The following is a 23,542-nucleotide window of genomic DNA, read 5'->3' as shown; positions in this document are numbered from 1 at the left end:
CGGAGGATGGTGGAAATGTTTTCTACCATTAGTGCTTTCAACATCTGGAATTTTTTTCTTAATATTTGTGACCTGAGGTTTATTGAACACATGGATATGGAAGGCCAACTGTATTATTATTATCTCCAGTTTTTAGAAGGGGAAACTGAAACTTGGAGCAATCTTGCCCAAGTTCACTGCAGTCACTAGTATCCAAGATGGTCCCAGACAACTTTGCATATCCTTGAGCATACCTGTCACTTCTTCCCTAAGAGGTAGACCTGTGTTCCTCTGTCTAGAATCTAAGTTGGGCCTATAACCCCTCTAACCACTAGAATGTAGAGGAAATGATGTCCTGGGGTCTCAGAGCTCAGGCAATAAGCAGGCTTTGTAGCTTCTGCTTCCTCCTTTTTGGAACCCAGCCTCCATGCTGGGGGGAAGCCCAAGTAGTAAAGTGGAGGGGCCCATTTGGAGAACTGAGGCTCTCAGCTGATAGTCTCAGCTGAGCTCCAAATGCATGAGAAGTTCTTAGACACATGTCTTTTTGCTTCCACAAAGATGACTGAAGTGAGGACAAATAAGGCAAAGACAAGCCATACCCATTCACCCCTGTCCAAATTGTCAAGTCTTGAGCACTTGAATGCTTTTGTAAGCTACCAGGTTTTAGGCTGTTTGTTGTGCAAAAACAGACAAATAATTCCTCAGCCAACAAATGGCAGAAATGGGATTCAAATCCAGGTCTGGTCACCCAGAGTCCACTGTCTTATCACAATTCCTTGGGGTTGAACTGTCACCACTGATGGGTCAGGTGTCCCCTTCACTCTGAGGTGAGGCTGCAGAACCTTCCTTTCATATCCAAAATGCAGATTGACCACTGTCCGTCTCCAGGAGCCCTGTAGCATAAGAGTCCCTGAAAGCCCAGTTCAGCAGAGTAGCGATGCAAAGAGTGGACCCCCAGGTTGGACTCAATTCCTCAGCTGTAGAACCAGCTGCCTGAGACCTGAACAATAAGTAGTCCTCTACTGTCAAAATCCATTTCTCACTTTCCTCTTATCCCTTCACTTGAATCATGAGCCTTTTTTGTTCAGTTGAAGTGACATTTGTGATTCTGACATGGAAACAGAACTTGCTTATCCATCTATATCACTTACAGTAAACTGAAGTTTCTTGTGTGCAGTATTCTCTACTCATGTGTTTTAGTATTTGAATGTTATAATAAATTGCTTTTTGATGTAAAAAGCAAACAAAACAAAACAAAAAAATAAGTAGTCCTAGTGAGACTTCATAGCCTTACCTTCTCCCCACATCTTCTCCAGGTCTAAACTAGACTCCAAAAGAAAGGAAAATTGAATTAGAGACTAGACAGGTCACATAAGTGACTCTAGGTCCTCCTGAGATTAGCTCCTGTGTGCACCTGTCTCAGTCTGATTTTCTATTGCTGTAACTGAAGTCCATGGACTGGGCAGTGGATAATAGAAAGGGGGTTTATTCAGCTCTGTTCTGGAAGTCCAGGAACATGGCCCCAGCGCCTACAAGGTTTCTGGGGAGGGCCTTTCTGTTGGATCATGACATGGAGAAAGGCACCATAAGGCAAGGCAGAGCAAGCTAGCCAGAGAGAGCTCTCTTTTATAACAAAGCCATTCCCCCAGAAGCCATCAATCCATAAATGGGTTAGTTACTTCTTGAAGACCCTATCTCGTCCCACATTGTCCTACCTCTTAGTAAATCACAATGGGGACTAATTCCAATATGAATTTTGGTGGGGGCATTCAAACCATAGCATTATTCCTTGGGGATTTGAGAAAAAGAGGGAGGATTGTGCCCACTTAGTCACACATTTCAAAATAGAGGACTTACAGAGTCCTAACTTACTCTGCTACTCATGATCACCCTCCATTCCTGGCTCTCCACCCTCCATCCCTGACTGGAGAGAACATTTCTAAGGAAAGAACAATCTGAGAGTTCCACGTAGCATCCCCTGCCTGAGAGTGCCCCAGAGCTTGATTCGTGGCCTTGCTGTGGGGAGGGAGACCCTGTGTACAGGTGTGGGCCCCAAGATCCTGAGGAAGCTAATGGTGAAGGGCTGGGACTGGGGCTGTCTCCTTGGAGGAGAAGCATGTGTCGCGAATGGCCTGGGCTGCTGGAGGCTGTAGCATGAAGATGTGCAACTCTCTCAGAAGCTGGTTTGAGTGACTTAGATTCAGTCTAAGAAGAAGTGGCTTGGGGAGTGTTCACCTGTGTTGAAGTACAGCTAGGGGCCAGGCAGGAAACCAAAGCCTCCCATGGTTCAGGGGCCTGCCCAACTCCTCCCCTCCTCCCTGCCCTGTCCCAGCTCCCAACCTATTGGCCCAGCCTTGGAGGAACCCAGTGAAGGGGAGAAGCATGCACATAAGGCAGGGAGCAGAGAAATGGACCACGCTCCCCCAAGCCCTTGCAGGCTTCCCAGGTCTGCAATGTCCCAAGTCTGCAATGGGGGGAGGGGAGCAGCTTTAGCTGGATTTCAACTGTAATTATAGCTGGAAATTGCAATGACTGAAATCAGATTTTTGTGATTAAAAGTGACCTAAGAAATTTTTACTATCTTGGATTAGCCAGAAAAAACAACTTACATTTGATTTCATCCAAGGCAGGATGAGGGGACACCAACTCTAGTGAGCAGGTTAAAGAGGAATAAGAAAGTAGGAAAGAAAGAATTAAGCTATTTTCGAATTAAACCTAACAATCAGAAAATCATATTGTTCAATAAAATGGCTACACAAGCAATAGGAACAAGTTTAGCCAATGTAGGCAAAAATGAATTGATTGACAGGACACTGGGTGGCTTAGAGAGTTGCTGGCTGAGCTGCAAATACAGCTTCAGCAATGAGGAGGCATCCAAGGGAGCATGGTCCAGAGCAGGCTGCAGAACCACAGAGAGGATGCCACCACCTCCTTGTGGCCCACGGGTGCTGCTGTCACCCCATCCACCAGCATACCTTCTTGACTACCAGCTTCCTGAAACTCTTGCCCAGTGGTGCAGGGTCTGGGTGGAAGTACCTGATTGGCTGAGCATGGTCACGTGGCTGGCTCCAGCTGCAAGGAGTGAACAACCAGGCACACCTGTTCCTAGTGATGGTAGCAGGAGCTCCTACCACAGCTCCTACAGTGGGGAGACCCTGAACTTAATTGCATCATCGAGGTGCCAGAGGTGGCAGGGGAGAGGAGGCAAAAATTCATATCTTTGGAAGGGGGGCCATTCTTTAACTGTTTGAGTTTAAAACTGAAGTGTGGCCAGAAATGACTGTGATAACATTGTTACCACCACACGAAATGGGGACCTGGAACCCAGAGAGTTACACAGAATAGATTATCACAGACAAATAAACATACATTTTTGCACACCCGAGTTGGTGGCTATGACATTCATATTCACCTCAGACCTAATGTAAGAAGTGACAGGATAGAGCAAGGAAAGCCACGGGCACATTGCGGGGACATGACACTTTGTGTGGGCCAGATGTTGGTCCCAGTCATCGCCCTCCCTGCCCACGCCCCTCCCCTTTGTCTCACTGCCACCCAGCTTCCCCTTCTCATCAGCTCTTAGGCACAGCCCTGGCTCCGGGGGGCTAGACATTAGTGTCCAGTGACAGCCCTCGTCTCTCAGGTGGAGGTGGGTGCAGCAACCGTCACCTGCCCTGGCACCTCTCCCTCTGTGCACTGCCCCGTGTCCTTGGACCCACTGAAAGCCAGCTCCTTACCCTGAGGCATTGCCCACTCCCTGCCACTCCTCCCCACCTCCAAAGCTCAAGTGGACCCCAGGAAGCCTGCTCCGGTCAGGGTCTCCTCTGAACCCCATGTGACCAGGTTACATGCAAACCACATCATTAAAGCTGGAAAAGCCAGGCGTGGTGGCCCAAGTCTGTGATCCCAGTGGCTCAGGAGGTTGAGACAGGAGAATTGTGAGTTCAAAGCCAGCCTCTGCAACTGCGAAGCCCTAAGTGAGACCTTGTCTCTAATAAAATACAAAATATAGGGCTGGGGATGTGGCTCAGGTGGCTCAGTGGTCGAGTGCCCCTGAGTTAATCCCTGGTAACAAACAAACAAACAAAAAAAGCTGGGAAAAACGCCTGAACAACTTAGTCCAAAATCCCCATTTTATAGAAGGGTGAGTTAGAGCCCAGAGACGGTGTTAGCTCAGCACAGTTGCCCAGTGACACTCTGCAATGGCAGAGTCCAGAACCCTTGGGCCTTTGGACACAGATCTCCTTCCTCACCCCAGGGACACTGCGTACACTGCCTTGAGTGATCTCCAGTGCTTCCTATGCCTTCCCATGAGGGCACATCCCCATGAAGAAGGCTCCTTCTCTTTCCCAGGTGAAGGCAGCTGTCGTCACCCAGAGTCCAACAGCAGGCATTGTCAGAGTGAACAGGATCCACTCCACCGCCATTGCTTAAATATTTATTGAAGCTCTGAGGTCCCTCATAAGTAAGGCTCCAGCAAAGGTGGGCGGTAACTCCTTCAGGCGGAAGGCTGAGAATGGTTTCCATGGAGACCGCCCAGGCTCTGGTTTCCAAGGCAACACTTGCAGGAGGTTATAGAGCTTCCTATTTATGTCAACTTAACATTTCTTCTGGCTAAACCCAGGCCTAATGCAGGTTTCCGTTCTGGGATGGTGACAGACCACAAGGGTCAGCAAGGAAACAGCTGAGACTCTGTGCAGTTGGTTAGCTGAAAGGGAGGGCATCTCATCCACAGGCCTCCTCCAGCCAGGTACAGGTGTCCTGAGACACACATATGCACAAGATTACAAAGAGGCATGGAAAGACATGAGGTCCTTCAGCACCCTGCTATCCTCCCAGAAATAGGACATGCACATCCATAAAACTCTTTTTAAAACTCCACAGGATTGCTCTGCCACCTGCTTTACCCTAATTATAGAATTTGGAGAACGTTACACATCAGCACAAATAGATCTACCTCACTCTTTGTCATGGTAATAAATATTTTACTTAAAAAAATAAGAAATAAGATGTGTCCAATGGGAATTTTGTTTCTAATTTCCTGCTATTATAACAATATATATTCTTCTTGTGAATATATTTTTGTATGCTTGTTTATTTATCCTATATCCATACAGGATAAATTCCTAGCAGTGAAATTTCTGGGTCAGAGATATTGTATTTTAAAATTCTATATTGTCAAACCAACTTAATGATGTTGCTGGTACAGCAGGGCTTGTACACATGTGAGAAGACTGGGTATTATTGAACTTATTTGAAAATCAAAAGACTACAAAAACAGGGGCTGGGGATGTGGCTCAAGTGGTAGCGCGCTTGCCTGGCATGCGTGCAGCCCAGGTTCGATCCTCAGCACCACATACAAACAAAGATGTTGTGTCCACCAAAAACTAAAAAATAAATATTTAAAAAAAAAAAAAAAAAAAAAAGACTACAAAAACAATTTCCCCAATTCAATCTGTGAGACCAGAAAAACTTCAACACAAAAATCCCAATAGGGGCAATATGAGGATAGAAAATCATAGGCCAGCATTACACATATCTAAAACTCCTAAATAAAATATTAGTAAATGGAATCCAATGGTGTAGAAACAAGAAAATACATATGGCCAAATCAGTTACTAATGCTATTTATCAGAGTAACAGATTAAATTATATGAACAGATGCAGAAAAACATTTGATAAAATAATTCATCGATCCCTTATTAAAAATAAAAACACTTTGAAAAATAAGACGAGAGGGGAATTCTTTAATCTCAAAGGAATATTCTCCTAACATCTATAGGTAAACTATATTCAAGGTGAATTCCTCTTAAAATCAAGAACAAAACAAGATTTGTAGCTATCACCGTGGTACCTAGAATCCTAGTCAGTGAGGTAGGACAAGAAAAAGCAATGAAATTTTGGGCTGGGATGTAGTTCCGTGGTAGAGCACCTGTCTAACTTGCATATGGATCTAGGTTTGGTTCCCCATTGCAAACAAAGCAAAACAAAACAACTAAATAGAAATAAAATTTTAAATTATTTGAATGGAAGAAATAATTTATTCATAACCAATAACATTACTTATATAGAAAGCACAAATGTATCCTCAGATAACTTCTTAGAATAAGAAAGATAGTTTGGTAAGTTTGCTGGGTCAATACTCAAATTATGTCTCTATACACTAACAAAGAGTTGTAAGTATTAATTATAAAAATAATAAATATAAGAAATTCAGGAACTAACCTAATGAAAGACCGCTATTCAGAAAAACATAAACAGTATTAGAAGATATTAAAGGTTTAAATAAAAATTTAAATAGCATGCCCATGGATTGGAACTCTTGGTATCATGATTATTTCAGCCTCTCCACATGGACCTATAGATTTAACACAAGTTCAATAAGAATCTTAACAGAGGTTTTCACAAAACTTGATAACTGTCTCCGAGATGCACCTGGAGAAAAAAGGGCCACAGATCGTCATGGCTCTGACAGAGAAAATCATATTTTTAGTATGGTTATGGCCCCAGTGATAGACCCAACAGGACAAAATAGACAGCCCGGCAATGACCTTACACACATGAAAACCTGATCTATGCAGACATATACCATAGCTCAAAGGGGAGAAAAAACAAAACTAACAAAATCCCCAGAATAAATGGTTACCCCGCCTCACACCCTACCAAAAAATAAATTCCGGGGGATTTTAAAACATAAAATCCAAAATTTTTAAATGCACTGAAGAAACTATAGGAATGGGAAAATGTCTTCAATCTTGGAACAGGATTTCTGAAACAAGATGTAAAGAAAAAGATGGACAAATCTGACTACATTAAAATCAATAATTTCTATTTATCAGAGACCACAAAGAAAGTAAGAAAATAAATTACTAACTGGAGTGAGATGATTTGCTGTCCATTAATGACAAAATAAAAAATTATATGATATATAAAGAACTCCTACAAATTAAACGGAAGAAAATAAAGCTTCCTATAGAAAAATAGGCCCCAAACCACAAGTAGGCTTATTACAGAAAAGGAAATTCGAGAGTCCAATGATCATTCGAAACTTGCCCCTTTTCTAGTAATTAAAGAGATAAAATTAAAGTCATAATGAAATATCATTTTACTTCCAATCCAATGGCAAAAAAATCTTAAGGACTGTCAGCATTAAGTGTTGGCAAGGATGTGGGCCAGGGAGGAGGACGATGCAGGGCAGGTGGGGGTATAAATTGGTTCGACTTCCTATAAAAAAATAATCTAATGGAATTTCGTGAGTTGAACACTTGCAACCTGTGTGACCCAATGACTCCACTTCTAGGCATACAAAAGAGGAAACTCTTGTCCAAAAGCCCCATAAAAATGTTCACGAAGGCACTGCAATTGTAAAAATCAGAAATAACCCAAATAGTCATAGTTTAATTAAATTGTATGTTCACATAATACACTGATACAAGAGTAAACATGAGTTAAATACTACAGGCATCGACATGGACAGATCTTAGAAAGACTGAGGGGAAAAGCACGTCAGAGAGTAAAACATGTGCGGTATTTTTGTCACCATGGTTGTACTATTTAAACCCAAGTAACTACATTAAGGATTCTTAGATATGTGGTACACTAAGGATAGGAATCACCTGATGAATATATGAGAAATTGAAATATTTTCAAGATTGTTTTTAGATCTAAGAGTAAGGGTGTCTGCACTAATTCAGGTCTTGCATGTCCCTCTCAGAAATTTGAGGTGGAGGGAAGGACAGGTGCTGGGGTGACGTGGGAGCATCTAAATATGGGCTGCCGGCAGTTTCTTGCCTCCCTGACATGAGGCCCTCCCCGCCTCTAGAGGTGGCCCTCTTCCCCTTCTTTGCAGTCTGGGCTGGTTTTGCGAATTTGCTCAATGTGATGCAAAGCCCATCTGGGACTTCTGAGCCCAGCCTTAAGGGACTGGAAGCTTCTGCTTCCTCTCTCAGAGCTCAGCTGATCGACTGCTCCATAAGCTGGCTGGTGGGTTTCCAGATCCACCTAGTCACCACGCTTCACAACTTACAAATAACTTCACAACATCCCAACCACTTACAGTATTTTGTGTACAATAGATGCATCACAATATAAAGTGTTAAAAACAAAAACGCCAACCTTAACTTGAGGTGTAAAAATTTTATTCCCTAGCTTTGATTTGCATTTTCTTTAAAACTGTAATCAAACATCTTTTTGTGTGCAAGCTTTGATCCACTTCTATTTCTCCTTCCACGAACTGCCTCTTCATATTCTTTGCCCTTTTATCTACTGGGTTGTTCAAGTTTCATGATTTATACAAATAAAAACTTGGCATGTTATAGAAAATAGCCCTTGATACATCCTGTGTTGAAAGTCACCTTTTCCAGTTTGCTACTTATAAACTCTTGGCCTTGTGGTATATTTGGCTATGTATACATTTCAACTTTTCCCCTTTATGAATTCCAACTTGGTGGGTATCATGCTTAGAAAAACCTTTTTGCCTCCAAGGTTATTTTCAATCATTTCTTCAGGCAATTTTATGGTTTCACTTCATAATTAAAACTTTGATTCATCCAGATTTTATTTTGTACAGAGAAGTAGGATCCAGGTTAATTTTGTCCAAATGGCTAGCCATTAAAAATAACCCACATAAGTCCTTGCTAACTCGAAATGCCACTCTAATGGGGAATGAAATTCCTCTGTAATTTAAGTCAATTTCTGCCCCTACCCCACCTTGTCCTGCTGACCTCTCCCTTTGCTACACTAAACTCTTTAATTCTTGTAGTTTACAATGGTGAATATCTCAGGGGCAGTTCTTGACCTTGCTCTGGATTTAATTAGCTATTCTCCATGTTTACTCTCCCCAAAGTACTGATTGTGTCAAGTTAAAAAAACAAATCAGATTGGCATTTTAAGGTAAGCAAACCACATTTCTGCAAGAGCCTTTGTGCCCAAGTACAGAGTACAGCTACACTGACTTTGAGTTTCTTATGACCCTTGAAGGACAGCCAGACTGTAAACAGCACCGTGGCTGCAGGTGCCCTCCCACCCTTGTCCCAGGGCAGCATGCAGGTCTCACCTCCAGGATCCACTTAACCAAGACTCTGGCCAGCTCACTCACTGCTCCTCCTCTGGAGGAAGTGACCCCATGATTATCACGCCAAACCTCAGATCAGATCCACCAAGAACAGTTACCAATTGCCCAGACACTGTGGAGAACACAACACCGTCCTTGTGCTTAAGGACATGCAATGATGATGTCACCTGCCACGCAGAATACAACAGGGTGGTTTACAGCACTTAAAAGCAGCCTGACCTTGGCCAAGATGCAGAGGTTCTCAGCTCACCCTCCACCATCCTCACCTGCAAGACGAGCTCCCAGGTCCCAAACATCGGTCCAGAGGATCCAGAGAGACAATGGAGGGGAGATCCTGTGCTCCCTGGCTGAACCAGGGAGCATGCCCACCTCTTTAGGGGCCAGATGCCAGGCCTGCCAGCTTGACCCTCCCTGCTGTGCCACCAGTGCCACACAGGACTGCCCTGGAGAGTTTCCCAGCCCATGGCACCCCACCATCACGCAGAGATCAGTCAGAAGTAAAAGATTTTTATTTTCTACAGACACTTCTGAAAAGAGATCTAATAGAGAAAATATACAAAGCATTTAAGAGTTTCATCTCCAGAGCACCTGAGTCTGACTGAGGCGCCGAAGCCTCTCCAAGGCTCAGGACTGGGGACGGTAGCATATAGAACGTCAGTAAAAACATGCAAAAGTGAGAAGGATAAGGAAACACACTGCATGCCCTCCAGCAGAGGGGTGGATTCAGAACAGGGGGCAGGGTGCACAAGTACCAGGTGGCTCTCCCTCCCCCTCATCTCTACAAGGCTGGGCTTGGAGAAAGCAAGAGCTCCCCCAACTCCCGGAGCCAGCAGCTCACGGACAAGGGACCCCCTGCGCTATGCCCCGCTATTCCGGCCTGGCCGTGGGACCCGGCATGTGCTCCCAGGTGCCAGGCTGGGGGCCCTGGCTCCTCACGTCTTTGGTTCCACTCAGAGAACAGTTGTGCTTGACAGACTCGTCCCACCCCCACGCTCCAGGCTCCTGCTGGTGGGCAAAGGCACTGACAGGAGTCCTGGGGAGTCCCCAGGACAGCCACCTTCCCTTGTGCTCTGGTGGGGTCCGTCCCTGGGCACATCCCCGCTCCTCAGCCTACACCCCAGGGCTGGGAATCAGCAGAGGAAGTTGTACCCTGGGAAAAAGTCTTTGAGGACTTTCCCAACTGGGCCGGTGTTTCAGAACCTCAATTCCCACCCTGCCCGGCCCCTCCCTCAGGTCCTTCCCCTTGGCCCAGCCACTGGGGACCCAACTTCAAGACGGTGGGTCACAGAAACCATCTTGGGTGTCCCTTCCTCCCCCACCCCTGGGAGGTCAGCAGAGGCGGGGGCCTCGAGAGGTCACGGCCCTGGTACCAGTGACCGGCAGGGCTGGAAAGGAAGGGTGGACATGTCACATCTATGGAAAGGTGTCCAAAGAACAAGCTAAGCAAGGGAGAGAGAGAAGGGCCAGAGAGTGGCCGGAAGGAGAAAGAAGAGGGCAGGGGTAGGCCTGGAGGAGGAGGGGCCTCACACCACCCCGCAGATGAGGGTCTCCACCACGAAGGTGTTCTCGAAGTGGCGGATGGCGTTGCAGTTCTTGGCCCCGCGCTTGTTGATCCCTGGGAGGAAACAGAAATCCCAGTGAGGTCTGTGTCCCTAACCAGAAAGGACCGCAGGACCCAAGGTGGCGGGGGCAGGGAAGGCCTAGGAAGTGACACCCAGATTCACACCAAGCTGAACAGTGGTTTGAACCCAGAGGCTGGAGCAGCCTGCCCACACCTGCCACTTCCTCTCTGTGGGACCTTGGGAGTGTCACTTCACCTGTCCATGCCTCTGCTTCCTCATCATTAAGATGACACTGGTGACGTGTACAGCAGCGCCTGACATGTTAAGTGCTCGGTGAACCTTAGCTGCTGTCCTGCTGCTGTGTGAGCTCTCGGACAGCTGGGGTTTGGGGCCAGGGACAGGGGCCAGCCACTCACTCCTCCGGGTAGCTCGGCGCCGCAGCCGGTATGTGTCCTTCCCATTGCACAGGTGGTAGATGAAGGAGCCCAGGGCCTCCTTGTCACTGACGTGCTCGGTCACCACCATCTCCTCCTGCATGATGTACGTCTGCGGGAGGTAGGTCCCTCTCTGCAAAGGGAGAGGTCACAGCACAGGGTCAGGACCAGGGGCTCCCTCCCATGATTTCTGCTTGTCCACCTCCATTGTGGCTCACATGTGCCCCCTGCTCCCACACCCGAGGTGCCCAGCTCTCACCCAGAGGCCCCTTGCTGGCCTTTCTGATGCCCCCAGGCCAGTGTCTGTGCCTATACTGTCAAGACCTATGGTATGTGTGTGGTCTGGTCTCCCACCCCAGGGGAAGTGCTCCTGGGGTCACTGCTGACACGGAGCACAAACTTGAATGCGAAGGTCTTGGGGTTCTCAATGAGTGGAAAGAGAGGAAAAGGATAGAAGTGACTCTGGGGATATGGACCAAGGGGCGATGGACGCATGACCAATCTGGGATGCAAGAGCAATGTCCCTAGGTCCCCAGGTCTGGTCTCCACAGGGGAGGAGGGCAAGGAGGGACATGACGCTGCTCACCTTCACATTCATGAGGAGCTCCCAGAAGTTGCGAGGGGGTAGCACGATGGTGGTGTTGAGCTCGATGACGTAGCACTTGTCCAGGGAGATGTCGTGGTAGGCGGTGAGACCCTGCGCAGGAGGAGGTGCCAGTCTGACTTTGCAGGAGCTGAGGGTTTGACCCGAATCCCTCGGGAGTGGTGCCTCCCAGATTCCCAGACTCCTGGGTCTTGCCAGCCTGTGCCACTTGCTAGCTGGGCGCCTGCTGGCCCAGCGCCTTGGTTACTGCAGAAACTGACCGTGGGCTTGCAGAGCTGAGCAAGGTTTGAGACATATGATTATCTCCCAACTGTGCATTTCCTTAAACCTGTGCGGTCACACCATCCTTGGGGACAGTCTGGACCTCAGGGAGAGATGCTCTGTCCCAGGTCCCCTGTGGGACTCTGCTGCAGGCCACCAGGACACAGCAGGGTTGGTGCTGAAACCCCTGCAAGGCTTTGGGAAGCAAGCACCTGGGAAAGAGGGCTGGGCCTGTACTTCACTGGCTCCCAAATGGTCACAGACGGGAAGGTTACTTCAAGGGGGAGGAGACTGGCTGGGAAGGGCATCAGGGGCTCCTACAGTGCTGGCAATGTGCCACAGCTTGATGCGGGTCAAATGCACACCTCGCACACCTCTGCAGAAACACACTCAGTGTACCTGGCAATGGGATGCCCTCCCCCTTGACCAAATGTGGGCAGACACAAAGACCCTGCCGTGGCAAGCAGCATCCACGAAAAATCCCCCACTGCTAATCCACACTCAGTGATAATGGCATTACCTATATAACGAAAGCAAAGTCTTTAAAAGTCTGGTGTTCAAATGTAGACTTCCACTACAGTTTACAAACACCCCAAGGATTCTCTCTTTGGCTCCTGCTCCTTGCTCCAGGTCCCCAGGATGCCCTCCCACCACCCCAGTCCCGGTTCCTGGCAAGTTGCTGGCTGACCACAAGCTGGCCTTACCCGCTGGAAGTCGTGGATGATGTCTGCAGGGTCCCCACCACCAAACTGGGGCACGGGAACATTGATGCGCTCGTAGTTCTCTTCGAGGTAGATTTTCACATCCTCCTCCAGCTCCATCCGAGTCCGGACCTGGGAGGACAGCGAGTCCTCGTAGAGCACGCCACAGTGGAAGAAGTTATCTCGGGCCAGCTGAGCAGGGCGGGGGAGAGACAGACCGTCACACAGCGCTCTGGACGCGGCCACGGCCGCTTACCTGTGCACCTCATGTCCCAAAGGCCTGGGGAAGCAGGATGGGTGGGGCCTGCGAGGTCATTTCACAGACAGGGAAACAGAAAGTGGAGTCAGGTTGGAGCCTGGAGAAGGCACTTCATAGCTTCACAAAAGGAGGAGAGACTGAGCAGGGGCGCAAGGTCCTAGGAGGAAGACGGCTCCAAGCTCCCCATCTGAAAAGTGTGGTAATCCCTAAGGTCCCCTCTGATCTCAAAGGCCATGATTCTGTGAAATGGACCAGCAGAAAGAGCACCCACCAGCCCCACACCCTTCACAGAGGAGACACCAGAGAAAAGCTGGGGTGGGGCAGGAGGGTCGGCAGGGGAGACAGGAGAGCTGGACAGGCTCGGGAGCCACCTTGGTGACATTAGGAGGGCGGTGAGGAGCTTCGAGGCAGCACAGGGAGATTCTCCACCATGCCCAACTCAGACAAGTCCCAGCACCGGTCCTGGTCCCTGAGGAGCCTTAAACACCATGCCGGCTGCCCCCCCAGGTGGGCTGGACCAATGGCCCCATGAACAAGGGAAGTGAGGCAGTGTGACTGGTGTCAGTGGAGCGATGGGTGACCAGTGCCCCTGACTTCTCCAGGGCTTGGGGATCTCCAAGGGACTGCCCGACCCATAACTGTCAGAATCCCTTGCCAATCAGTGCTCTAAGGAGGCTGAATCACCAGCAGCCCAGGGAGGCGAGGTGACAGGGCTGGGCCCCACGGTGGCTGCCAGGCCCGGGCTGGATGCCTCACATGCTATCCCAGGGGCTGCTCTGAGACGTTGGCAGTGCCTGGGAACCAGAGTGGGGTGAGGAACCCCAGAAGGGCCTGCGTGGGGACAGGTGGAGCCCGAGCAGGTCCTGGGGTAGGGCCACAACAAGAAGGGGACCAGAGAGGCCCTGCAAGGAGAGGGGCACCTGCCTCAAGTGGGCAGCAGGACAGGTGGACGGTGGGAAGGCCGGACATCCGGGCCACCAGCAGGCATGGGAAGCCGCACCTTCAAGCACAGGCCTGGAAGGTGTGCGGACCGTGGGAGTTGAGGCCTCCGGGGGAAAACCAGGGAACACAAACCCTTCAGTAACGCTCACCGTGGAAAGCTGGGTGACAACAAAGTTACACACTTAGGGGTGGGAGGGGACAAATGACTGGCAAGCCCCAGGCTTGGGTCACCTTGAGACTCCCCATTAGGTGCAGCTGTGTCTACCCTGTTGATCTATTTTTAATTTAACTTATCTTCAGTGCTGAGATGTGGTGACCCTCCCTCCCTCCCTCCCCAGACCGGGGCTCAGATCCCCAGGGGGTGAAACCACACTAGTGGGTGAGGCTGTAGGCAAAGCGAGCTCCTCTGAGTCGCCCTCCTGTTCCTTCAAGGAGGCCACAGTGAATCTGTGCCCACCTCCGCCTCTCCTGACCCATAACCCCCATGTGCACACAGGGCCTGGAAGGAATCACTCTTCCAGCACCACCTTGGAGAGGCCCCGTAAGGAGCCTCAGGGGCTGCGCCATCGGAGATCACAGTTCCAATTGTTGCTCAAGTTTCTGGTAACAATGCCTCAGGGTGAAGCGGAGAAGGGACCCCAATGCTCCACCTGGATCAGAGCTTGGTTCCCCAGGGAAAGAGGACGAGTTGGGGGCTGGCCTGGGCCTGCCTGGGCACTGGCTCCCACCTGACCATCCGTCCACGCCTGCTGCGACCCTCCCTCCACTCCTGCCCCCAGGCCGCCCTTCTCCCAGGACAAGCCCCGCCTGCTGCCCCTCACCTGAGCAAGGAAGAAGTATCTGTAGATGTAGACAGAGGCGAAGACGAGGCCCATGAGCAGCACGACTGTGCCCATGGACAGGTAGCACACGCCCAACGAGCCCCCCTTCTTGGAGCGGTGGTAGGGGGGCCGCTCCTCCTGTGGACAACAGTGGGGGTCAGCCAGGCGCTTCAGAGGATACCCGCTTTCCCCAAGTAGCATGGCCCCTCTGGCTGAGCCGAGAGTGCCTTGGAGGAAGGCACAGGACAGCACATGTCAAGTGAAGGAGAGGGCCTGGCCAGGGTGTCGCAGCGGAGGGAGATGGAGACCCACCTGAAGCCACCTGAAATGATCAGCTGGAGGACAGACAGACTTATTTTGAGTCACCTGTGCTCTTAGCCCTCTCATTACACCAGCCTGCAATCCACTACACCCAGCCCTCCTCTAGGGCTCAGCAGGGGAAGGCTGTGAGTAGTGCAGTCTACAGGGTGAAGTTTGGAAGCATCTAGAAGCAAGGGGAACTCCCACCAGGAGGGACACATGGCTGTCAGGAAGGCCAGCCCAGGAGGCTCCAGGAAATAACTCGCTCTGTGAGCCAGACCTGGGCTCAGGATCAGAGCTGCAGGGCTGCCAAGACACCAGCGGGACCCAATTCCAGGCCTCAGGAGTCTGGGGTGGGGTGAGTGTGAAACTCCCCACTGCGTTGTATGGGGCACTGGACGGAGAGTGACCAGGGTCCTTGGTCATCTTTCTGTTTGTCTCCCATTGCCCTGGTCCCTGTGCCCTCACCCAGGTGGGCCCTCAGTCACCCTGGGAAATGCTGCGAAACCCTGGGCCTGATTCCAGCTCCACCACTCAACCTTTCCTTCTGTGTCCAGGTATGGCTGAGGGTGAGGTCAGAGGCCAGTCCCTACAGATACCCTCAAACCTCAAGCAGCTGAGGCAGAATGGTGGACCGGGAGGGCTCAAGTCCAGGAGAATAAGGGGTTATTCTGGCTGCTTGCCTAGACCACCTGCACAATGAGCAGGTGAGACCCACCTCTCAGATCCTTTCTTGCCAGACTCTGGGAATGTGCACGTGTCCTTTCTCCTGTTACTCTGGGGGAGGGTTTGGGAGGTGGGGACGTGGTTTGTGTCTAAGTTACTCAAGATGGGTCCTCATCTCAGCACCTCAGAGGTTCTGGACTAGTGGGGTACAGGTGGATTGAGGGGCTTGGGCTTCAGGGAGCTGGGGTGAGCCCCACTGAGGGTCTCATCCTTCCCGGCATAGTACTCTCCTTGCCCCAGGCCCCAGGAAAAGAACAGAAATCGCCTGGAAGACTCCCCATACCAGACTATCCATCAGCAGGCCAGTTGGCCCCCAGTTTCCATGCTATGGGATGGGACCCCAGCCCATTCTGCACCCCACACCTAGTTCTGCACTGCAGAGAGCTAGCCTGGGACAGCTGCGAGGTGGACTTTCCAACAGGCTCTCCTGGTCAACACCAGTAGCCTAGGTCCACCAGCATCTCACAGGAACAAGCCACGAGGTCCTGCAAACAAGCAGCCAGGGGAAGTGGCAGCCATTCTGCTTTTCCAGTGGTCACCACTGGTCAAGGAAAGGTGGCTGACCCAGGGCCAGGCCAGGCCACCGGCACCTGCTGTGAATCCTGCATTCCAAGGCCCTGGTTGTTTTAGGGGTTCATGTGGCATAAGGGGGCCCAGACTTGGGTGGGCCCAGGGGCCCTGTCACAGGGCAGAGCAGCCCTACACTCCTCGGGTCATCAGGTAAAGTGTGGACAGGCTTCCGGACAGGGGTTTTATTGGGATTAAGAGACAAAGAACCTGAGAGCCCTCGGTGGAGCAGAGCACCAGATAAAAATAGCAGATCTCTGCCGAGTGTTTCCTTTTCAGGGCTTCGCTGCAGACAGCAGCAGAGGCTGCACAGCGCCTGGGCTTTTGTTCTTTCTTCCTGGAAAACTAGAGAAGTTAGCTTGGGAAAACTGAAAAAAAAAAAAAGAAAAAAGAAAAGGGGAGACCCTCAATGTGCTTCAAGCAAGAGCCTGGGGACTGTTCCACCCGGGACAAGGGGAGGCCTGCAGGCCTCACCGCATCTGGCATCTCCATGTAGGAGGCCAACTTGAGTGGCCCCTGCTGAACAGGTCCCGGCTGGCAAGGTCCAGCCAGGACCCTCACTGGTTATGGGGATCCCCTACCTTACCTGGATGCTGCCCCTCTCCTAGCCAGGGGCAGTAAGGGAAATCAAAACACCCCACCCCAGACACATTTCTCTGGCCTATTTCCAGCTGGTGACTCAGACCCTTCCGTAACTTCCCTGGCTACTTCCCCAGCGGCCTCAGGACTCAATTTCGAGTCGATAGCTCATAGTACTATTTGGGCTTCTGGCCCTGTCTTTGAGTCTATGCCTCCCATGCCTATAATAAATTTTGTTTGTTTTTCCTGTTACTCTGTCTACTGGCCGTTCATCTCATAGGCTAAAAACGATCAAACGCTTCAGAGGGAAAAAGAGAAAACTTGAAATTCCCTTACACGAATAAATGGCTCTTTTGGTCTCTGCAAGGGACACCTTCAAGCACCCACCTGGGTCTCAGCCACCCCTTGACCCACCTGACACCCTCCCGCCCTCGGAGCTAAACCCTCAGAAGCATCAGGACTGAGCACTGTTGTTGGAAGTGAAGTTGGGACCACAGAGCTCAGGACATCCCTGCTGGGGGACAAAAGGCTCAGCATTGCCCCTGCCCGCAGGATGCCAAACTACACAATCAAGGTCAAGGCTCAAATTCCAAAGCCCTGGAACCCTCCCAGTCTCCCTAGGCCCTCACCTTTGGGTTATCAGACCCTGTCTGAGGATGGTGTGGCAGCAGTGGTCTGGCCAGCGTCCAGCCTTCCTGGGAACCCCCTCAGCTCCTCCACCTGTCATGCCAGTGGCCCAGAGAAATGCTGCTCCCCACACGGAGCAGTAACTGACAGCGAGGCACCGGGGGCTTCCATTTAGAAAGCAGGAGAACATCGCTACTGTTTCCAAGGCAACACGCTCTCCCAGCATGTGAGCCAGACATCCAGAGACTTGTGAGGAGCTCAGGCCACAGCCTGAGGCTTCATGGATCACAACGGTGCTGTTCAGGCAAGTCAGAGGCGAAAAGAACAGGGAACTACCAAATGAAGCAGCAACGTAGACCCCGTGGCTGGTGGGGAGAGCTCTGCAGCTGTTCCTCCTCCACAGTGTCCAAATTAGCCCTAAGCAGATTAAACTATTCGCAGCCTACTTGGGGAGGCTGGAAAGGACAGCCTGTCTGCACGGGGTCAGTGGCTGGGTCCGGCTCTACTCGCACTCTCTTCCCCCACCCTTCCCATCCTTAGCATCTTTCCCTTCCCAGGCTGCAGGCTCCAGGCCAGGGGCAAGGGTGCCAATGGCAGATGAGACAGCTAGCCGTGGTGGCAGGAGAGGTGAATGTCCACTGTCCCCCTGAGCACACAGAGCCCTGGGTACACGCCACGTGCTGACAGGGTTCAAGGATTCGCAGAGAGTGGAGTCCCACTCCTGTCCTACTCTCCAGTCTGAGGACCCTGTGGGAAGTGCCTGGCGGCAGGGCTTGGCTGGGTGCAGGAACGCTCTCTCCCGCTCCAGCCCTGACAGTGCAGGCGGCAGAGAACAAGAGCTGAGGAAGGGTGCAAGCTAAGCAAAGCTCCAGGCTGGAAGGGCTGGGGGTGGGGGTGGACGGCTGCAGAGCTGGGCTGCAGCGATGTTATCACAAACACCTTTGTCACTAGGAGAAACCCTCAGTGGCAGTGTGAGGACAGTCTTGAACCATGCAAAGACTGGCAAAGGAAAACAGAAAAGAGGAAACCGGGGAGGGCAGCAGAAACGCCAGGGCAGTGGTGCCGGCCCAAATGCCAAAGCCCCCTGGGCAGGCTAGGAAGGGACATTGTCCCTGAAGTCCTCATTCTGCCATGGAAAAGGATGTGGGGCTGGGCAGCCCTTTCTTGAAGGTCCTTTTGGCCCAGCCCTCCCAGGCAGCGGGCATGGGGGCCTAGGGTAGGATTCCAAGCTGGCCAGACCTGCCCTCCTCGCTGGCAGGGGACCCTCCCCCACTGCTCTGCTTGCCAAGGGCCAGAGGCCCTGATGCTCACAGAAAGTGAAATCTGATCCGCAGGTATGCGGGCTGGGGGATGGGGCAACACAGGGGCCATTAATCGAAGGCAAATGTCAAGGAGAAAATTAACAGGCTGAGATGACTGTGTTTAACACGTCCCCCCAGCAGCCCCCAGCCTGGACCTGTGCACGTCAACACCCGCACGAGGAGTGTGGGGAGAGGGAAGCCGCAGAAGGGGCAGGCCCACTAGCAGGCGGCAGTGGCGGGTGTGGGGTGGGACTGGGGTGGGGTACTCTCCTCTGTCCAGCCACGGGTGAAGCTGGCTCCCCACCAGCGGCCCCCGGCACAGGTTCCTCATTATCTCAGTCCAAACACCAAGTGGAGAGGCTAGCAGCGGAGGCCCAGCTGGCCCCACCCGGCCCCTTCCCCAACCCACCGAGGGACTTCCTTCCCCCATCAGGTCTGGGGACAGATCCTCTGGTTTCACTGTTTGTTCAGAGACAGGGGCAGTCTCTCCTGAGAGAGTGCTGCGTCCCTCTCCCTTTAGGACACAGGTGGCCTACCACCCAAAAGCCCTGGGCTGCTCATCTGTTGAGAGTGGCCCTCTCAGGGACTGCCAGGGCCGTTGAAACCTTGGTTTTGAGAACAGTACAGACACCAGGGAGGGCTGGGGGAGGGGGTGGTCACAACCAGGAAGAGACCTTCTAATATTAGCTGTCAAATCCAAATGTCCTGTCTTGAAAAAGCAGCTCTGGGGTTCTGAGACCCCCCAAAAGGCTGATATTCTGTCTTAAGCGACAGCTGCTAGATGGGCCTCCTGCCCACTCTCATTGCTGGGGTGGGCAAGGGGGGAATGTGCCCTGTAGCTAGGTGGGGCAAGAAGAGGCCTGCAGCAGTGAATCCCTCCAAGGCTCCAGGTCCAGCAGTGAAGGCCAGAGTCAACATGCAACAACCAAAGCCCCTTGTATCGGCTCAGGGCCTCAGCAAGCAGGCAAGTTCACTAATGCCCAGTTTCTGTCCTAAAGGTGCTGGGTTTTGATTCCTTCTTCTGACTGCCCTGGCCTCCCAAGCTCCCTATTGCCAATTAGAGGGAGGGGAGGCCACTCAGCAGGCTGCAGGCCATCACTAACAGCAAGCAGGAGGTTGTTGATATTTCCATTTCATGCTGGGAGAGGGCAAGAGGCTGTCAGCTTCAGAGCCCAATAAAAGCCAGAAGCTGGATGTCCATTACTGCTCAGGCCATGCTGGCAAGGGAGGTCAAAACAGCCCACCACCAAATAGGCTTCTTTTGCAAATTGCTGAGATGGCTCTTCAGCGGGAGTGCAGAAATGGGACTAGCTCTTAAAAACTGTCCTTTTGTGGGGGGAGATTTGCATCTCTAGAGAAAGTAAGGTAAATACATAGTGGATGCATCTTGAAGTGCCCCCTGCCCCCCCCCCCTTGGAAAGAGCTTTTCACAGGACTAAGTTATCTAGGCGTCTTACCCCAGACCCAGAGATGACCACAGGTGGCTTTTGGAGGGCTGTTAGCTGGGAGGCCTCACCCATGTCCGACCACCTTTGTTTGTAGTCACCTTTCTTCACCTCACTCTTCCATAGCCTGTGACACCCCAAGCTCTCTTCCTAGACACTGCATAAACTTCAGCTCAAGGGCCTCTCCTTTGAGACTCATTCTTTGTGTATGGCTCCCTGCTTAAATGCCAACAGTTTTATGCTTTTTCCTGATAATCTGCGCATTGTCAGTTTATTTTATAGACTAAAATTATTATTCTGACACTGAGGGTTGATCCCAGGGATGCTCAACCACTGAGCGATATCCCCAGCCTTTTTTAATATTTTACTTACAGACAGGGTCTTGCTGAGTTGCTTAGTGCCTCAATAAGTTGTTAAGGCTGGCTTTGAACTCAAATCCTGCCTCAGCCTCCCCAGCCGCTGGGATTACAGGCGTTTGTGGCCATGGCTCCCAGCTAGACTAAAATTACTTTGCCTTCAGAAGTTAATGTGAAAATTGAAACTTGAAACTTCACCACACTGGACTCTACCATCCTGCCCAACACCGGCTTCCATGGGAGAATGTATCACTCCTACAGAATTTGGTGGATTTGCCATGGAATTGGAGTTATAAGGATGGAGCTGGTGTTATATCCTTCCACTGCTTGGCTGGGTCCTCCCTCCTGAATTCCCAAATCCAGTGGCTCTTAGCAGCAGAGTCCTGGTTCCTGGGCTTGGCTGGGGGTCTGCCCCTGGGAGAAGCAGCTGGGAACAGATAAGCTGCCCCTCCCCCTGCTGAGAGGAGGGGGAGAGGCTGGCTCCCTGTGGTAAAAAGGAGGCTTGCAGAGCCCTTGGCAAACTTAAACCCGCAGACAGCAGACAACAGTCTTCAAATGGAGTGGAAAACCCACTCTCCATCTAAGCTTCGGATGAAGATGGCACTGCTCCCGTTGGGGTGCCCAACCTTGCCAGGGTGGTCGCTGATTTCTTGTCACTCTGGACCTCTAGCTGTTGCAGCGACCACCACACAAAAGTAGGGTGCCAGCCAGGCCCCTGGCATTCCTCACTGAGGGTCTCTGCTCAGGCTAACCCCACCTCTGAGGCTTCTCTCCAAGATCATCCTTTGCAGGCCCCCAAATACCAAGGGTGAGACTGAAAGAGAGCCACAGAGAACTTGGAGAGGAGAAGGGAGTAGACTGGGACCTTCGTCCTTAGATGGTGGAGCCGGGGCTTAGTGCGCCCCAAGATCGCTGATGTTGATACCTTTGCAGGGTCATAATGAAGCCTGACTGGGCCAGCTTCCCCTTCTTCCCCTCCCTTCCCGCCACGCGTCCTGCCCTCTGGGCCCTTCCCCGGACACACTCCACGCAGCTCAGACCGTTTTCCACGGCGGAAATGCCTTCTTCCCCCTAGGCCAGCGAGAAGGCGGGACGCACCGAGGCCCGCCCCCACAAAGCCGGCCGAAGAGCCGGGATGCCGAGGGCACTGGGGCAGTGGGGGAGCCCTCCCGCCGTGGCAGGGTTGGGGGCAGCCCAGCAAGAGGGCGGAGAGGGGACAGCAAGACCCCGACCCCAGGGGTGGGTGGAAGAGGACGCTGCGCTCGGACCCGGTATCCTCGGAGGCGCGGCGGGGTCGGCTCTGGTTTATTTCCATTTCATCACTTTCTGGTCCGCCAGTTCCAGTGCGGACCAGCAGCACAGTCTCCATCCCCAGCAGGACCTCATTTTGAAACGAAATCAATGGCCCCTCCTCCGGCGTTGGCACCAGACTCCCCCCTCCACCAATTTCCCAACCAATCGGGTCCCACCGCCCGACTTGGGGGAAACTAGGTCCAGCCCTCCTCCCATCCCCCACCTGGGGACTTGATTCGCGGCCCCTCCCCCTTGATTGGAAACAGACGCAAAGCCCCCACCAACATTCCCCGAACTTTCAAGGACCAGACCCCTTCCCCTATTTTGGAGAAAGGCACCAAGGGTCCCCTCCACTTTTGGAAGAGACCTTGAGCGCTTCCTCACTTAAGGTCCACCGCTTCTGCTTTCTGCTGTCACTTTAGTGCAAGACCCAAGCCCCTTGCCCAATTTGGGATGGAGACCCCATTCCTGCTGGGCTCGCAGCTCCCGAGTCCCGACGCGCCTCGGGCAGTCTCGGGGGCCAGCAGGACGCGTCCGGATCCCACGCCCTCGCCCGAGCCCCCGGCCCCTCTCACCCTAGCCGGCGTCAGCAGGATCTCAGCGGCCGGAGCCGGCGCCGGCGCCGGGGCCGGGGCCGACGCCGACGCCGATGCCGAAGCCTTATCCGCCTTGTCGCCCTTGATGCCGGCCACGGCGGGCTGGAAGCTGATCTTCACCATGGCTGCGCCGGCCCGCGCGTCCGCCCTGCAGCCTCCGCCTGTGCAGCCTCAATCTGTGCAACCGCCGCTCGGTGCGCTGCAGGCACCGGAAGTTTGGATCCCGTTCGCGTCGGTGTCTATAACCCCACCCCCAGCCCTGCCCGCCCCCGCCCCCCGCCCGAGGGCCGCGTCGCGCGTCGCGCCTGCGCCCCCCGCCAGCCCCGGGCAGCCGGGGACCTGTGGAAATCTGGGACTCTCTGCGCACCACGCTCCCTCGCGCTCTCGCACGCATTCATTAGGCGGTCACTCGCGGTCTCAGTCCCCTCGAAGCCTTGTCCCTTCCCGCCCTCTCCCCCGATCTGCAGCCCGGCAGCGGCAGTCTTTGTTACCTCGGTGACGCCTGGCAAAGCGGCTTCTCCCTCAGTGCCTCAGCTCACATCCCACTTGGTTTCCTCCCCTGGAGACGCCGAGCCCCGTCGTACCTGCGCGCAAGGCCCCCCCAGACTGTGCTCGGCGGGGAAGGGGACCTCAAGGCCAGGCACAAAGCTGCCTGCTTCTGTCCTGGGCTCTGAATACTTCGCCACCTCCACTTTCCATCATGCTTCCTTCTGAATCCTTCATTCCCGCAAAGCCTTCCTGAGCGCCCCTGGGGTGAGCGCCCCTGGGGTGCCGCGGGGAGTCGGGGAGTCGTAGGGGAGTAGAGAAGTGAAGGAACCCCCTGCGTTTGGGCTCCCCGCATTAGCTTTGGCCTGTCACTGAGCGGCCCTGTCCCGCCCTTTTCTCTCCATCAGGGAGGATGGCGGTGAGTGTAGTGGGGAGATCCCCAGGGCAGGGGAGCGGAGGGGGTGTCCAAGGCTTGGGTTCCCGTCAAGATTCTGCCCCTACAAAGCATCATTGGCATTGGGAGGAGCCAGGACTTCTGCTGCAGCGGCAACTCTTGGCACCCACCGAGAGCCCTGGACCTTTCTTTCCTTGTTCCTTTTCCAGGCTGGGCCAGGGACAGTGTTGTTTCTT

General features: G+C 52.4%; 1 protein-coding gene across 2 annotated transcripts; it reads right to left on the bottom strand.

Moving 5' to 3' along the window:
• Positions 1-9,539: 9,539 nt before the first annotated feature.
• Itm2c (integral membrane protein 2C) lies at positions 9,540-22,632 on the bottom strand. Of its 2 annotated transcripts, XM_058577474.1 has the most exons (7): positions 22,486-22,629; positions 22,406-22,449; positions 14,637-14,774; positions 12,618-12,806; positions 11,635-11,745; positions 11,031-11,181; positions 9,540-10,667 (listed from the first exon to the last, which is right to left on the bottom strand). In XM_058577474.1, the coding sequence occupies exons 1-7, from the start codon at positions 22,547-22,549 to the stop codon at positions 10,576-10,578; spliced, it is 789 nt and encodes a 262-aa protein (XP_058433457.1). In that variant the 5' UTR covers positions 22,550-22,629; the 3' UTR covers positions 9,540-10,575. The 2 variants fall into 2 exon arrangements, with proteins under 2 accessions (XP_058433457.1, XP_046295869.1); XM_046439913.2 differs by having other exon boundaries at positions 22,406-22,632.
• Positions 22,633-23,542: the final 910 nt, after the last annotated feature.

The sequence above is a fragment of the Marmota monax genome, unplaced genomic scaffold, assembly GCF_021218885.2.
Source record: "Marmota monax isolate L192 unplaced genomic scaffold, Marmota_monax_Labrador192_F-V1.1 WCK01_AAM20220418_F8-fsc00041, whole genome shotgun sequence".
NCBI lineage: Eukaryota > Metazoa > Chordata > Mammalia > Rodentia > Sciuridae > Marmota > Marmota monax.
This window is presented reverse-complemented; position numbering and strand designations above follow the sequence as displayed.